Below are 17,533 nucleotides of genomic sequence, written 5' to 3' on the forward strand. Positions count from 1 at the left end.
ATCCTTAGTGAGTTTGGGAGGGTCCTCGGTCAAGAACCGAGCCAGATTGAGTGTGGTCAGGTAGAAGAGCATCTTCTGCTGCCACCTCTTGAAGTTCAGTCCACTGAACTTCTCTGGCCTTTCCCCATGACTGATTGGCACAGTTCCAATCGGGGCGGAGGGGGCCTGAACATGTTGAGTCTGTTGCACCTCAACATTTCGTTCCGTGGTCATCTCAACAGAATCGAGTATGTTTCAAGATTGTTGGACACCAAACAATCTGTAGCCGGAGATTTACAGGAAATTAGCTGAATCTAAATACTCGAATTAAATTCAACTCACAGTTAAGATGACCTGAGCAGATAATCTCAGGCTGCCAGCAGGGGCTGGTTTTTCTGACCTCAGAGTCTGAGCAATCAGATCGTCCGAGTAGACTGAAGGATAGACAGGCAGAGCGGGAGACCAGTCGGGCAGATCAGAAGGGCGAGTGGCCGACCCAGCAAATGAAGAGTCCAACCGAGCGAACAAACAGAGCACCAGACCGAGGCCTGCGATCGACGCAGTTTCCTTGAAACAGATTCGTCCCACCTCCGGCTGTGCTTCAAGGTTTTCTCGGATCGTCTGTTTCCCAGGATACAACGGCAAGACCACGAACGCAACCAAGCACTGGTTGTTCGTGGCGAACTGAGAATGCACCTGAGTGTTATCACAAATAGTTTAGCCGAGCGGATGCACGACTGAGAGAAAAGAATCAGGGAACGAAGGTGGAGGAATTCTCTTGCTTTCGCTTTGCTTTCGTTCTTTTTCTTTGCTTTGTTCAAGATCCAGCCTCCTTATATGGGAGCTCTCATCTTGCCTGCAATAAATGATCAAATTATGATCATTTAATGCTGAGTTTAATTTCGTCATTAATGGGTTTAATGTCTTCATTAATGTCGAGACGTTACATAATCATTATTAATGAGATTAATGTCGTCATTAATATTGAGACGTTACGAAATCACCATTAATGAGTTTAATGCCGCCATTAATGTCGAGACGTTACGGAATCAGCATTAATGCTTCTATTACATCCTTGAGCAAGATTCAAGTGGCTATATGTTGGTTCATTCTTTTGGGTAAATTTTACCTCAACCGGTCCGGCATTCGACATGCACAAGTCATGCTCACGCACGAGTCAACCTTGGTTCGGTACAATCCGGGCCCTGAATTTGCACCCACCCTTGCGCACTCACGCGTGAGAGAACTCTCCCCATGCATATGTTTACAACGTCAATGCATGTGTCATAATATAAACCAACAATAAAGCCAAGAGACTTCTAATGTGGGACTAAACTCATGCACAATAGTCTCTTCGTCTCCATCTTTTTATTCCATTCATATTTCCAACACATGTAACTCCTAACAATTATACATCAATCAATAAGTATCTAATTCTATGATAGAGAAAAGTGGTTTTCCATATTTACTCCTCCTATACATGTATGACCAAAACTAGCCCCAGCCCATTGCATTCAATGTATCACATTTGTCAATATGACCAATGAACGGTGGAAGTGAGAAGACCAGAATCATTAAATTGTTATAGAGATCATCCTAATAAGCTAAAGGCCTCATTTGCAATAAGATCATCATCTGCTATAAGCATCCATATCCATAAGTCATCATGTCCTAGCCTAAGGTAATAAACCTACCTATCTGCAATATGCATCGCTATTCAATGAATTCAACCCTCTATATCTGCTTTTGGTTACAGTATTAAAGTCAAAACTCCTTAATTCATCTGTAGAATCAACTCTTGGTACAAAGTGGTTTGGACAAAAACCGACAGCCTCGGATCAGGAATTGCTAGGGGCAGCTCCTGTGTCAGAGTCAGGGTAGTATCATTTAAGTTTCTATGACTTGTGAACCTCAATCATAGGAGAGCACACTTATCCAAAACTGAAGGATTGACCTATTTCTTTGTTTGATAGTCTCTTCTTGCCTATACATCCTTCATGAATGGACATGAACTTTGTGTTTCTCACACATCTAAATTGTATGGTGGAAGACAAGGACCATAGCTGTCTCAGTTCCTTTTAGGTAGACTGTCTGACTGTTTTTTAAGCCATTTTTAATAACTAATCATAAGGAAGCAGGAGCAAGCAGAGGTGTCCATTACCTAGTTATTTGAAACATCTCAACCGTGGTGAGACAAGATGATGAGCAGTCCAATGCCGACTGACAATTGAATTGGAAGAAAAGAAGTTAGGAAGAGAGAGACTAGATTTGCCCTTATTTTGCTTATTCTTTCAAGTTATGGTTATTTTCATAAAATTTTGACATGGAATTAATGCCATATAAGTAGCCTTGTAGATTTGATATTTCTCTGTCGTACTGACTGTCCACTGAACTTTTAATGTTAACGTAAATCATTGACTGTTTTCTTTCTCCAGGTTCTATTTATATTTAGGATAGAATTCTGTAAAAAGTTATGCGGCATTTCTATAATCAGAAGGTATGATCTCATATCATGAGTAATTGACGGCCTTAAATTGTAATACCTAATTATTTTTGTCATATGCAATTCACACATTATTGCTGCTTAAAGCATTATCTGTAGCTCAATAAATGAAAGCTAGTTAGTACAATGACAAATTTGATCAAAGAATATTTATAATATTCTTTTGGCTCCAAATGATATGTATGTCTACAAGCATGTCTATGTGCAACTGTGTTGCTCAGGAAAAATTCTTGCACTATTTTGAGGAAAATGAAGTTCATTTCCTTGAGCAATAAAATGAATAAGAGGTAAAAAGGAAATAGAGGAAAGAGGTGATAAGTGCCTTACAGAAAAAGTCCATCACTAAAAACTACCATAGATGCAAAGTTACCAGCATGATTCTGTCTTCACAAAATAGAATGCAATGATGTAGAAAGATCTATATAGCCAACTCCATCAGTAGGATAATGCTTGGTGTTGCCGTCATCTTTTCTCTTTTTATTTACATTTCATTATTGATACCATACATTAAAAATTGAAACTCCAACCATTTGAGATTTTGAACATGAAATCTCATGTCGCGTATCAAGTGGCACAGTCAAAATGTATCATTCTAATAAATTACCATAATCGAATATTGTTATCACAACCTAATACTATTCAACACAAATAACCTATTTTGTGTCCTTTTGTAAATCATGTCAATAAGTATCATATTATACTCACATTTGACACTCTTTAACCTGCTACGAGGTGTCCAACTAAATTAAATAATATCTATTAGTTTTTATAAATTTTGTCCGTACAATAAAATATTAAAATTGTAATATTCTAGATGAGATACAAAGTTTGAAGTTAGCTATATAATTGTATCCCCCCTCCCTCTTCAATTCTCCACCAGCATCATATGTCAAAAAAGAAAAAATATTATTCTGGTCAAAGTTTTAAACTTTCGCACGACTTAAGATTTTAAACATTGTTCTAGAGCTTGTTCGGTAATATATCCTTTGGATTGACTTGACACAACCACTGATTGGTACATCTCGAGGAGAGAAGTTCAGCATATCATTAATTCAAGTAAGTTGAACTCTAAGAAGGGTGCCTAAGCTAGGACATCTCTTACATTCCCACGGTTTTAGTCTGCTATGAACCATCCTTTCTATCTGAATTCTTTTGTAATCGAAGAATGAGTACGCTTCCACTACTAATCTTACCACAAATGACTTGTTAAAAGTATACTTCATCTTCATGATGATGCAGTTTTCTTGTATATTCCTTGACATTTTCTGTTATCTCTTCTTTAAAACTATCAAGTTCATTGTGGTTCTTCCTCATCTCCTGCTGTACTTTATGATTGAAGGGAACACAGCGAACAACCATCGATCTCCTTGCTACTGCAGAAGGGGGTACAGGAAAGTAACATAATATTTCTCAACCTCATTTCTGTGAGTCAGATAATTGGTGATTAGTTCATATAATCTCCACCTATCCTTCCGCTGATTGCTCTGTTTGTTCATATTTACGTAGTGTATCACATAGTCGTTAACCCGAAAATGTTAGCAGGCTCCTCAAGGATTACATGCTGTCTGCAAAAGATTCCCAAGAGTCAAAATTGTACTTAAATGGAAAAATCTTTTGATATTTAAGAATATCTTAAGAAAATCGTAGATGTGAAACTAAATGGTAGGATTTTATCTTCTTCACTCTTCTTAGATTTTAAAGATGTACATTAGTATAATGCAGCTGATATCTGTCGCAGGCATTGTAATTATTTTCCTTTCAAGTTCGACAATAAAGGTACCACACATTCTCTTTGCGCCTCCGTGGCATTCCATATATTTATAGTAATTGATAATTGTAATGAATTTAACTATTGATCTTCTAATCGATCAATTTTCTATCTGCATTTTATCAAGTTTCATGTGGATTTTCTTTTTTAATTTTTTTTATCAAGTTTCATGTGGATCTTATTTAACTCTATGTGAATGTGCCTTTGTCAGATGATAAGTGTCCTGTGGCGTTGAGAGAAATTTCACATAAAAAAAATCCATCTCTCTCTTGAAAAATTTGTATTTTCAGAATATTTTTTAAATTTTTGAAAAAGAGTAAGGATCTTGTAAAAATATGAGTATTATTATATAATATTGTTGAATTTTTCTATTTTTCTTTAACATATGTGAGACTGTATGTGAAGTTGACTTTTGTCGCAATGATAAAGATGCTATCAGATGATTTTGAGGTCATAAAATATTTTTTTTAAATATAAAGTAAAACTATGTATAATAAATTTAACATAGTCTTATTTTTTTCTCGTGACTTTACATCAATGAAAATTTCGTGTACTAAATTGTTCTTTAATATGTGAAAGACGGTCTATCATCCCCAGGGCGTAGCACAGATGGAGAGTGCATGGTTCTGTGGCTGAAAAGTCCAGGGGTCGATCTTCGGGGTGCCAATGCCTGGGGTTAATGTCTCCGCCATGCACTTTCCACCTGTGTACCTATATTTACCTCCCTCCATATCCGTGGGACCGACTCTAGGGGGCCACTGGTGTGACGATTCCATATTTTTTTTTTTTTTTTCTTATGTGAAAGATGATCTATCACGTGGCACAAAGACCCAATGAGGCTTGCAAGGCACATACAAGGGCAATGCAACACTGTATGCTTCTTTGTAACCTTTAGTTGCTTCACAACTTGCAAGGCACATATGAGGGGGAAATGTAAGACTCTTTTCTATAATCTCTAGTGGCATGCTCTTCCTTAATCTCTAGTCGTATTAGGGTGTATTTGTTGTTACTTAAAAAGCTATCATCTACCTTATCTATTATAAGAAAGATTTGATCTTCGCACATGACATACTCCAATTTTAAGTTGCATAATAATTTTACGTGCTAAAAATAAAATTTCAACTAATATCACAAATTTTATCTAAAAGAAATTTGAATAGTAATGAACAATGATATGCACAGAAAAATATCTCAAAAAAATATTCAGTAATAGATATATAAATTCATGCCTACTATTTCATTTTTGTCAACCTCAACATATTATATGTTTATTCTTAAATATTTACCTAAGATTCTTTCTCTGTGTATATTATTTTAAAAAAAAAATATTATAAATGAACAATATATTATATAATGACATGTATAATCGACATCCAAAATGTCTGGTGTAGTATAAATTAAATTACAAAGATATTATTAAATTTGACAATTTTCATTCGTTTAAATAATCTTGAATTCTTTTTAAAAACTTCAAAAGCAAATATTTATTGCTACTATTTTAATTAAGTACCAAAAATTAATTTCTACCACTATCATTATTGGAAGCGATATAATAAAATTTTAAACAAATGTAACTAAAAATAGCAATAATTGATATTCTCGGTGGCTAAAAACATTTCTTACAGTCACAGATTTGATTTAATTGGCCAATATTTCTTTTATCAAAATACTTGCAAAATACCCCTGAAATTTTGAACTTTATCAAATTATTCTACCATGAGTATCGTTAGATTATTTAATAAAATATTTTCAGTTCCAATGAGATTATTTTTTTCCCCACTAGTAGGGCTATAAAAAACGTGTTAAGGCAAATTAAATTTTATGCGGGTAATTAAGGGAGCTAGGGTTCGGGTCAGGTTTTAGTTGGGGGTTCGGCGGGTTGATAGATTAGAATATTAAAATTTAAATCTGACCTGATTAATATTTCATGTCAAATTATTTGATTTGAATCCGATCTGTTTATCTGTATTTAACCCGAACTCTACTTAGAATGACCCACAATCTGAATCCAATCCGAACCGGATCCGATTTAAAATAACTTATTTATAAAAATATGTTCATTTTAACCCGAACTCAACTCGAATCCAACTTAAAAGATTTATTTTATTAAAATATACTTATTTTAACCTGAACTCAATCAGAATCTGATCCGAATCCGATCCGAAAATATTTATAAACAAGTGTGGGGTTGTAATCAGTTCATTTCAGGTTAATCCGAATCAACCACATTTATTAATCATATCAATCAAATCGATTCGAACTTGACCCAAATCTAATAAGACTTGACCCTAATCTTATTTTTTTTTCATATTCACTTCGGTTCATATTATATTTTCATGTCGGATCAAAAATTATCATCCTAAAGGAAGCTGAGTCTGAAGATTATAATTTAGAATTTGAAATGAATATTTAGATGATTCGAATTTGATTTCAACTTAGTTCATTTAAATGAATTCTTGTTTTTTTATCATTTAAATTATATATTTTATAGCTTACTTAGCTAATTTTAAATTTGATATAATAAGTATTTTTTATTTAATTATTTTAATTTATTTTCAAATTTAATAAGAATTCTATTAATAAACATAATTCATAAACTTTGCTAATAAGTATTATTTGTGAATATGATTTAATTTAATTAAATAAATTATTTAGGATTATTTGTTTAATTTTATATATATATATATATATATATATATATATATATATATATATATATATATATATATATATATATATATATATATATTTTGAAAGATATGTGCTCTCCTAGGTGATTATACAATAGAAAATTACTCATGTAATTTTCTAAACACTTAGGAATCAAATCATAGATACGGAGTAATATAATATTTCTTTCATATAAGCTATGATTGTTGGTAGGGCTGTAAACAAGCCGAGTCGAGTCCAGATTTGGGGTATTCAAGCTTATTTGATAAGATAACCGAGCCGAGCTTAAAATGAACCAAGCTTTTGAAATGAGTGTTCAAGCTTGACTTGGTTTATTTTTTATGAGCTTGAGCTTGTTTGAAGCTTGACTTTAGCTTGGTTCGTTTAGATGTTATCAAGCTCTCAATTCAAGCTTGGTTCGAACTTGGCTTGAGCTTGGTTTGAGTTTGGTTCGTTTAGATGTTATCAAACTCTCAATTCAAGTTTGTTTAATTGTTTAAAACTTTTAATTGTTTGATTGGTTATTGAGATTGATAATTTAAATTTATTTATTTATTTATTTTATTGTTTATTTAGCATATTGAAAAGAATTTTATTAATAAATATTGTTCGTGAATATTGTTCATGAATGTTGTTCACGAACATGGTTCACGAATGTTGTTCACGAATGTTAACGAGCTGAACACATATGTGTTCAAGCTTGTTTGTTTAGCTTAACGAGTTGTTCAAGCTTGTTTGTTTAATTAATCTAATGTATATTGAACGAACATAAACAAGTTTTTATCAAGCCAAATACCAAACTTATTCACGAATGTTTGGTTCATTTACAACCTTAATTATTGGGCAAGGAGCCATTCCTAATTCTAGATTTACCTTATGACTGAATAAGGAATCACTAGTACTTTTAAATTTACCTACCCACCTCCAGGTCTGGATATTTTGATTTTTTTTTTTTAAAAAAAACTTACTCGTGAGAATTAGGGAATAAAATGAAATTTTCTAATTTTTTAGGACTTCCTTATGATTTTAAAGCTACAAGGGTTGTTTGGAAAAAATAAAACATTTTTAGGGTGAAAATGAAAAATTTGTTCCTTGTGCATTTTCGGTAAAAAAAAAATGCATAAAAAAGGTCTACTGATCTATCTTCTCCCCATCGCGCTCGTTCTCTCGCTCTCCTCTTCGGCGCTCCTGGCGATCTCGTCTTCCAATCCTTCAGCCTTCCTTCTAATCGCTCATCGAACGCTCCTCCCTCTCGATCTCAATCTCCTTCCACTGATCTCCAATCCCTAAACCTTTCTCCCACTCTATTCCTTTGATCTCCCTAGAGATCCCTCGGTTTCCTTTCGATTCGCTGCCTCTTTCGCCCTCGGAAACGCTAATCCGACCTCTCGGGTCCGGATCTCTGCATCTTACTACATCAGGTGCTGTGCGGATGGCGAGCGGCAACGTGGATCTGCCGGATGATCTCTTCATCACAAAGCCGGTCGAGGAGGTGTGGGCCGGCAAAGGTGATCCCCAAACGCTCCATTTTATTTTAGGTTTCCCGATTTTTTGTTAGCGGCTTCCGATTTCTTACATCCAGCCGGAGGTATACTTTTAGGGTTTTGTTTTTTGTTTTTAGTTTAAAATGTTCTGCGTGTTTGAATTTCGTTGTCCTCGTGCATCGTTGATTTATTGTCTTTTATTGAGTATTCAGGAGCAAAATAAGTGTAATATTTATACAAAAAGAGTTACTTGTTTGAGTAACATTCCTGAGAGTTGCGCGTCTGTTTATAGCAGTAAATTAAGTGCTAATAGTTGATGCCTATATTTTGAAGTATATTTTTTGGCTATTTTGTGATGTTTGTGGATTTTATTAGATGGTTGTTTATGGATCCATTATTTTTCTCTTGTAGATTCTCGTATTAATGGAAATGATGAGGGAAATAGTCATGGATTTTATCAGATTTTATATGACTGCATCTATTATGAGTTTGATCATAGAAATGTATGCATAATCTCTATAAATCTTGTGTTTCAAGTATTAATTCTTCATATTTAGTTATAGTATAGTTTATGTACTCCGAGCAGTTCTCTTTCTCTGGGGAGGCTACTTGGCATCCTAACAGTGTTAGATTGCTAGAGATCATCCAACTTGATTGGTTGAAAGACCTAATGTAATCAGAAAGTTTGTATTGCATAGGCTTCATATGCTTTCAAACCAGAAATTCCATAAGAACTTTTGGAATTAGAATTCATCTTCCCTGATGTTTACGATTGTTTTGACTTTCTTCTCCACACTGGAATGTATTCTGGTTTTTGAATTTCTATTTTTGGGATTTATTTTTGAGATACTGTTACATCAACTGAATGCGCTTGAATGTTGCAGATCAGGTGAATCCAGAAAATAATATTCCTCTGTCTCCTCAGTGGCTATATGCTAAACATGGTGACAGCAAGGTTAGTTTTTCAATTACTTTGACAGCATGAACATTCCTTTACATGTTAGCCATTGATTTTTTATTCCTGGGATCATGACTAATTTTATTGTATTCTATGCTAATTCAATCTTTTTTTGGATATTTTTGTTTCTCGCTAATACTTTTTGGTTGTATGATTCTCTAATCTGATCCTGTGATTGCTAAGAAACAATAAGAAATTTTGATGTTGACATTGAAATTTATGGGCAATGTAATCAGAAATGGTATAAATACAAGCAATATGAACAATTGGTGTCAACATAAGGCACCATTGTTGTGGTGGTAGAGGCATGGGCATTCTGCCTGACACCCATGCTTGAAACCTAGTTCTGCAGTTACTACTGTAAAAGGAGGGGAACTCATCTAGGAAAGTTATAGCGTGTCTAATGGTAGTCCAGTTAAAATTCCAGGTCTATTAGTTGTGCTTCAAGAGCAGTTAAAAGAGTCTTAGAAAAATTTTCATCATAAAAATATCTAAGCAATTTCTCTTGAATTAATTGGAGATGGAAAAATAGTCGCCTGATTGAGGCTTATTTTTATTATGTGTTACAACAGGGCTCCATCATTTATTTAGGTGTTAGTTGGAATTCCATTCTGTCAATTCTTGTTTTTGGTAAAGTTTGTTGTTGATTCTGTTTAAGGTCATATGTAACGGCTTACACTTTTGTTCTTGTGTTTCTTTATTTTGAAGCGGAGATAATCATAATTTTGAACTGTCTAAAATTCATTTATGTTTATTATTTTGCAGTAGTAAGGATGTTGAATTATGATCAAGTGTACTGGAAGCTAGAAATAATATCAGAAGTCCATGCTATTATTTTTTAGTTTGATTAAAAATTTCACTTACTCTGCTATGTTCTGATTTCTTATCATCTGTAAAGTGGTCTAGACAGAGCACTCTCTTCTTGATCCCTTTTGCTGTGTTTTTCCACTTTGATCAAATATATGTCGTTCATATTCTCAACCATATTTAGGGACTTAACACGACTCGATGATGGCAATGATGGTGATGACCTGTTATATCTCGTTTCTAACAAACTCAAACATATATCATAGCTGGCCATTGTTTAGATCTTTTTTTGTGCTTCATTTTAATTCTTTTCATGATGGTGTCAACTAACAAAATATATCTAATGCATATGCCCAGGCCCAAGTATTTCTGGGGTATTTTAATGATTTAAAGGCCCATGCAGTGCAATTTGTAACTTGATGAGAGATCAAGATTGCACTTTTAGACAATTTACCTTTGTAATTATTTACTTTTTTCTCATAATAAGGTTATTCACTTGCAAGTCATTCTAGGAAATATGCTTATTGCTGATACTGATTTATTTGTTGTAGGATACTCGGCCACCAAGTTCACTACCATCTGGAACCTTGTCTGATTCTATTCAGAAAGATATCTGGCGTTTGGACGGATCACAGGACAAGAAAGAATGGAGAAAAAATGTATCTGATATTGATAGTAGCCGACGTTGGCGTGAAGAAGAGAGAGAGACTAGCTTGCTTTCTAGGAGAGAACGCAAAAAGGAAGGAGAACGAGAAATTGAGTATCGAAAAGGTGATCGTCGACCTGAGAATGCCGTTGTTAAAGAACCTCTTGAGTCTAGGACTCTGTCTTCAACTGAGAGGTTGCATGAAGTTCCTAACCGTGGTATGGGAAATGAAAACCGCCGGGATAGCAAGTGGTCATCAAGATGGGGCCCAGAGGACAAAGACAAGGAGTCACGGATAGAGAAGAAAGTGGAAGTAGAGAAAGAAGACTCTCATACTGAAAAACAGTCTTTTTCTGCTAGCCTCCGCTCACTCTCTGGAACTGATTCTCGTGATAAATGGAGGCCGCGACATCGTCAGGATGTTCATTCTGGGGGTTCCTCTGTTCGTGCTGCTCCTGGATTTGGTTTTGAAAGAGATCGTGTGGACGGTTCATCAAATTCTGGTTTTGCTCGTGGTAGGGGAAGATCAAACTCTGTTGCTGTATTGCAGCTGGGAAGTTCATTTGCTGCTGCTAGCTCAATTGGTGCAATCCCAGTAACTGAGGCTGAGTTCTGCTATCCTAGAGGGAAGCTTCTTGCTATTTACAGGAAGCAGAAGACAGTTTTTGTTGATGCTACCCCTGTGGACTTTGAGGATGCTCCTCCGGTAACAACATCTAGCTTTGTAACTCCATTGGCCTTTGACACACCTGATGCAGAGGAAGAGGTATATCTGAATATGTATTCCAATATCTTCATATTTTTAGGATACAAGTAAATTTAGCCAAGATTATGGTAATTAATGTAGATTTAGAATGCTGCGATGAATCTGCAACATCGTTCTTCTTCTTCTTCTTCTTCTTCTTCATCATCATCTTCATATTTTTAGGATACAAGTAAATTTAGCCAGGATTACGGTAATTAATGTAGATTTAGAATGCTGCGATGAATCTGCAACATCGTTCTTCTTCTTCTTCTTCTTCTTCTTCTTCATCATCATCTTCATCATCATCATCATGCTGTATTTGCCCCAACTTTTTGGATCGGTATTATGGCATTACTAACAATATGTGACAAAAAGATTACCAATATGATGAAATAAGAGAAAATGAGTTAACGATGAAATATATATGATCGAAGATGACAAATAGATATATGACAAATTTAGTTGAATGAAAAATTTAAGAAAATTTTAGTTGGTGCTATTTCAAATGACTTAAGTTTTTGGAACTAATCTAGCCTTAACAGGTTTTTCCTTATTTTGCATTTCCTGACTCCAAAATCATGTAGATAGTTCTTATATTTTGCTATTTTTCCTACTATTAACATGCTTGTCTTCGGTAGTGGTACTTAGCCATACAATTTAGAAGTTGTTTTTTTTTTTTTTTTTGCATATTCTGATTGGTAATAAAAAGAACGACTTGTTAAACTATGATTCAACTGGTACAAATTCTACCTACTAAATTGCAAACAAGTTCCTACAGCATGAGTATTGAGATGACCTGAGAAGTGCAAGATCCTACATTAGATCACTTTCTTGGTTGCATTTCTTACTGGCACCATTATAACACTAAATTCATAATTAAAACTATTTATTTTGTTTTCTTAGAGGTTCATAACTGACTAATGTGGCTGACAATTGTTGTCTTTAAAGATTCTTCTGAAAGAAATTTGGAAAGGGAAGGTCAACAGCATTGGAGCAAACTTAAGTCAGGAAAAGATGGCAAAAACTAATGAAGCTGATATAGGTGAGAAGCATGCCATCATTTTCCTATTTTGTACTATGATTATTGAAACTAGTATATTTTTCATGCAGGTGATGAGGAGAAGAGCATAATTGAAAAGAAACATGATAAAATGGAATTAATAGAAGATTCTAAAGGTAACGAGAGTATCAGTTTTCATGTATTTGCTCAAGCTCTGTTTTGACTTTTCTCATTAACAAACAAAACTTCTTGTTCTTTCATTTCAGAGCTGAATTCTGAACATGGACAACACAAGGACATTACTGTGGATTCTTTGATTAATTTGGTTGGTCTTGATGGTTTGTCCCCAAAGGTTGTGAACCATGATGTTTTTCTAGATAAACCAGGTTCACTTGGTGCCGATGTTATGCATTCTGAGACAGATGATGGCATGATGAAAGAGATAAATGTTACTGATCAATCAAGTCATCTAGATATTTTTAAAAACGTCAACTTAGGAGATGATTTCATTATCCCTTTTGATGTTGGTGCTAAGGTACCCGTTAAGTCATGTCCTGTGTTTGACATTCCTCATGTGGAGGTTCTTAACAATAACAAATTTGAAAATAGAAAATTGGAGAACAAATTACCCCATCCTGAGGAGTTGAGCTTATATTACCAAGACCCACAAGGTGATGTACAGGGACCATTTCTAGGTTTTGATATCATCTCTTGGTTTGAGCAAGGTTTCTTTGGCACAGATTTACCGGTGTGTTTATCTGATGCTCCTGAGGGCACACCTTTTCAGCCACTAGGTGAAGTTATGCCTCATTTGAAACTCGAGCTCCATCCTATCTCAAATATCTTCCCTGGTGAAAAATCTGAAACTTTCGATGCTACAAGTCATGAACATGACCCTACCCTTATTAGTGGTTCTTTTGCCTCAAAGGATCAACAGCAAACCTTGACATTGGATGCTCTGGGTTCTCATTTAAAACTTGATGCTCTTGAAAATGAAACTCTGATAGATTCAAATAATGCCAGGTTACCCTTTTCCAAGGCAGAAACATCATTACGTATGATAGCTGAAGGCCACAACTTGCCTGATTTTACTGGGCAAGATGCCGAAGGTTTGTATCATAACTTGTCTATGTTTTCTTCTAACACCAAATTTAGTTTCTGATTGAGACTGTTTGCAGTTGTGTTGTACAAAGGTAGGTCCTCAAGCAACATGGAGAAACAGCAACATGGAAAAGTTGATAATCATAACATTGCTCTATCAATGTCCATGGGCGCTCATCATTCTATGCTTACTGAAACTGCAAATACTAGTTTTGCGCATCATAATCTTCAAAGGGGCAATGACATGAATCCTCTTGGATTGTTTTGGTCTGAACTAAAAGGTAACCAAAACAAGCCCCTTTCATCAACTATTCCAGGCTCCATGGAGAATTTGATTGGCAATTATGATCATGCAAGAACTGCCTCTCCATTTAACCTGAACCAGGAGCAACAGCTCATCTCGGGAAGAGACCTTCCAAACCCCAATGATTCATGGTCTAAAAATTATAGATGGAGCAGCAGTGCAAGAGTTCCTGACAATCTTGGTGTGAATAACATTTCCAGGTTCGAAGATGGGCCTAACCACCCTAGTTTAGAACAGTCTCTGCTCTTGCAACAATTACAGAAACAACAATTACAGCATCAACTTCAACAGCAAAGCTTACTAGCCCATCAAAATGCTGATTTGTCTGGAACATACTTGGATCGGGTGCATGAACTTATGCACCAGCACCCTGTTAATCAACAGAGTATGGAGGATCTAGAACAGATGCTGAAACTTAGGTTTGAACAACAGGTACATCTAGAACAGTTGCAGCAGCAACAGTTGCAGCAGCAGCAGTTGCAACGACAGCGACAATTGCACCAGCATTTTCAATATGATGAACCACAATTTGAATCACAACGGCAGATTTATCTTGAAAATTTGCTGCATCAGCAATTACTTGAACCTGGTACTGGTTTATCAAATGTTTATCCGCATGACAAAAACATGATGGATCAGATGTTTCTAAGGCAGCAACTTTTGAATGAGTCTCGGAAACATTCTAGCAATCTTTCTCATGAATCAGTGATGGAGCAACTCATCCATGCAAATCAGGGGCTGAATTTTCAGCAGCAGAATAAAGATTTATTTAATGTTTTATCTCATTCCAAGCTGAGGCAGATGTCTCTGGAGCAACAATATCTTTTAGAACATCAGCTGGAGCAACTTCAGGCTCAGCAGCTCTCCGCTTCGAGGAATTTAACTGGTATTGAGGAAGAGAGGCACAGAGGGGGGATCTGGTCGGTTGATGAATCTGGCCAATTCATTAGAACTGCAGCTAGTCAGCCACAGAATTATTCTTCCAGGCTTGGCCAATTAGACTTTTTGCAGAAATCACAAGGGCCATCATTGGTAGAGCATCCTAGTCATTCTCAGCGAAACTACTTGTTGCAGGAGAGAATGCAAAGGGGGCTACATCCTCTTGATAGTTCCATGCATATGCCACGTGCAGGTACTTCTCCACCAAACATGGAACTAATTAATGCCATAGCACGAGGTCAAGGATTGGATGCACAAGACCATCTTGACCAGCTTCATGCTTCTGGTCAGATGGGACAGTTTCATTCTAATTTTCACGCTCATCAAAGACAGATTTCCAGAGAATTCTCTGGCACACACATGGATCCAACAGAGAGCCACTGGTCTGATTTAGCTAGACAGGTACCAGCTGACCTAATAGAATCCCAGCTGAAACAGTTGCAAATTAAAGCGGAGAAGCAGAGAGGTGCCAATATGAATGTCTCCTTTGAGAGCCCAAATGCATGGGCACCAAATCTAGGAAATAATGAAAGCTCAAAATATGAATTGAGAGACTTGCTTCATCAAGAAATGCTTCACCAATCTCAACAGTCTCTCAGTTTGGTGGACGGTGCTGCTACATCATCCTATGAGCAAAAGGACCCTTCTTGGCTCTACTCACGACCTAATTCAGAGAATCCATATGATTTGAACAGAGAGAGAGCAGCGTTAGGTGGCGTCTTTTCAGATGCTTCCCTTTTGGAGCAAGTAGGACGGCCTTTGAATGAACAAATCATGAATACCATTGATAATAAATTTGAGAGCAGCAACAGGTTCACTTTAAAGCCTGGTTTCTCAACTTCTTTTGAACAGAAACAATTCCCGCCAGATTTAGACTTATTTGAAAGGGGCAGGCTTGCAAATTCTTTAAGTGATGCTTCCTTGCAGTTGATAGATTTCTCTAATCTGAAGGATGGGGAGAGAGGAAAGATGCAGGATATCAGTGGAAGTTCCAGGATCCAATCAATGATGGATGCTCAAGAGAGTAGGGTTATGCAAGCAGAAGGTCATGATGGCAAGTCTTTTAAGCAAGACTTATTTGAGATAACTAGTAATTTAATCTGTATTTTCTGTCCTAAGTTGATAGTTTTTTCTCTTTGTCGACTAATGCAGGTGTACTAATTTGACATATGCTGCTTGTGCAGGTTTAGGCTTCTTTGACTATGAAGCAGAATTTGTTCATGCTGACAAGGAAGAGATGCCTAACAATATGTAAGGATGTTGTGTCTGTTCACATAGATAATTTCTTGTTGTATTCTTCTTGCTAATCTCATGTTAATCGATTGTCAGGCTTCTTTTGCACTATCTGTTAATATAGTTATGCCTATTCACCTGTTAATTATCTTTTCATTGTTGGGGCATTATTTATTTCGATAATGAATGGTTTGTTATTGACTCATTATTCTTGAATCTGCATTAATGATTTAGATTAACAATGGGACATACCAATCCATACAGCTGCTTGCAAGCTGCACATGCTTATGCTTCCTTGGATTATTCATATTCAGTCATATGATTTGTAACTTTGAGCATTGTAACTTCTAAGTAGGTGGTCAATAATTTGGATTCGCTAATGATAATGGAATGTTCTCCAGTAAAATTTTGAATCTTTAGTGTATTTTGATTTTGCAATTGGTTACTATTTCTCTATTAACCAGTATGGAACCGTATTTTATTGTCTGATTCCAATCATATTGTGGATCTTGGTTTTTGTTATCTAGGGCGTATGGTGATCCAAAAGCTGCTGATAGTTTCTTAAAGCGTGCCTATGATCTCCATGACATGTCATCTGCAAGACCTCCCCATGACATGCCATCTGCAAGACCACCATCAGCCGGCACTCTTCAAATTTCAAAAGGGCATGATTCTGCAACTTATGGATCTTCAGAAGGTATACTCTTCGAATTTCGTGACCTTTTTCTTCACATCTTGGAAGATTCTTCATTCTTGCTCAAGAAATATTGATGCCAAAATGGTTAATACTAACAAATGTTAGGTACAGAAGTACAGCAAGAACCTGGAGCTACACTCTCATCCCAATCCTCTGAGGTGCTAAGATCTAACAAGAAAGACTTCAAATTTCGTCGGACCTCTTCTAGCAATGACACTGATACTATAGAGCCTTCGTTCAGTGATATGCTGAAGAGCACCAAAAAATCCATGCCGGAGCATGAGAACATTGAAACAGGTTCAGTCGGAAAGAGTAGCAAAAAGAAGGGAAAGAAAGGGAGACAGATTGACCCGTCTCTTCTCGGCTTCAAAGTTCACAGCAACCGCATCTTGATGGGTGAGATCCAGCGCCCGGATGATTGACTGATTGAGCATCACCTTTGTTTTTTTACTTGTAAAGTTCCTCACAAATCCTTTTTTCCCCTCAAAATGATATATGCAGTTTCTTCTACATGTCCCTTAAAAATGAGGGTTCATAGTCCATTTTTTGCTCTGTATGTTGCATTGTTCTCATTTTGAACTTTTTTGTACAGACAAGTAGTTAAATTTTAGTCTCTCAACCAGCTTCCTTTACTTAAATCTTACTTTGAGGTGTTGAAAAATCAGGAGAAATTGTTTCATTGTGTTCTTGCCTTTTTCT

At 35.9% G+C, this 17,533-nt stretch overlaps 1 protein-coding gene and 1 pseudogene across 6 annotated transcripts; both read left to right on the forward strand.

Moving 5' to 3' along the window:
- The window catches only part of LOC122044214, a 30,657-nt pseudogene extending 26,172 nt beyond the window's left edge, over window positions 1–4,485 (forward strand).
- Window positions 4,486–8,074: 3,589 nt separating this feature from the next.
- LOC122043026 (protein ESSENTIAL FOR POTEXVIRUS ACCUMULATION 1-like) lies at window positions 8,075–17,472 on the forward strand. Of its 6 annotated transcripts, none has more exons than XM_042603462.1 (10): window positions 8,075–8,428; window positions 9,289–9,359; window positions 10,721–11,581; window positions 12,509–12,602; window positions 12,671–12,736; window positions 12,827–13,669; window positions 13,739–15,994; window positions 16,089–16,155; window positions 16,665–16,834; window positions 16,940–17,472. In XM_042603462.1, exons 1-10 carry the CDS (start codon window positions 8,353–8,355, stop codon window positions 17,254–17,256), a joined length of 4,821 nt encoding a protein of 1,606 aa, XP_042459396.1. In that variant the 5' UTR covers window positions 8,075–8,352; the 3' UTR covers window positions 17,257–17,472. The 6 variants fall into 6 exon arrangements, with proteins under 6 accessions (XP_042459396.1, XP_042459397.1, XP_042459399.1 ...); XM_042603463.1 differs by having other exon boundaries at window positions 16,946–17,472; XM_042603465.1 differs by having other exon boundaries at window positions 13,739–15,958.
- The last annotated feature ends 61 nt before the right edge of the window (window positions 17,473–17,533 follow it).

Source organism: Zingiber officinale, chromosome 2A (genome assembly GCF_018446385.1).
Source record: "Zingiber officinale cultivar Zhangliang chromosome 2A, Zo_v1.1, whole genome shotgun sequence".
NCBI lineage: Eukaryota > Viridiplantae > Streptophyta > Magnoliopsida > Zingiberales > Zingiberaceae > Zingiber > Zingiber officinale.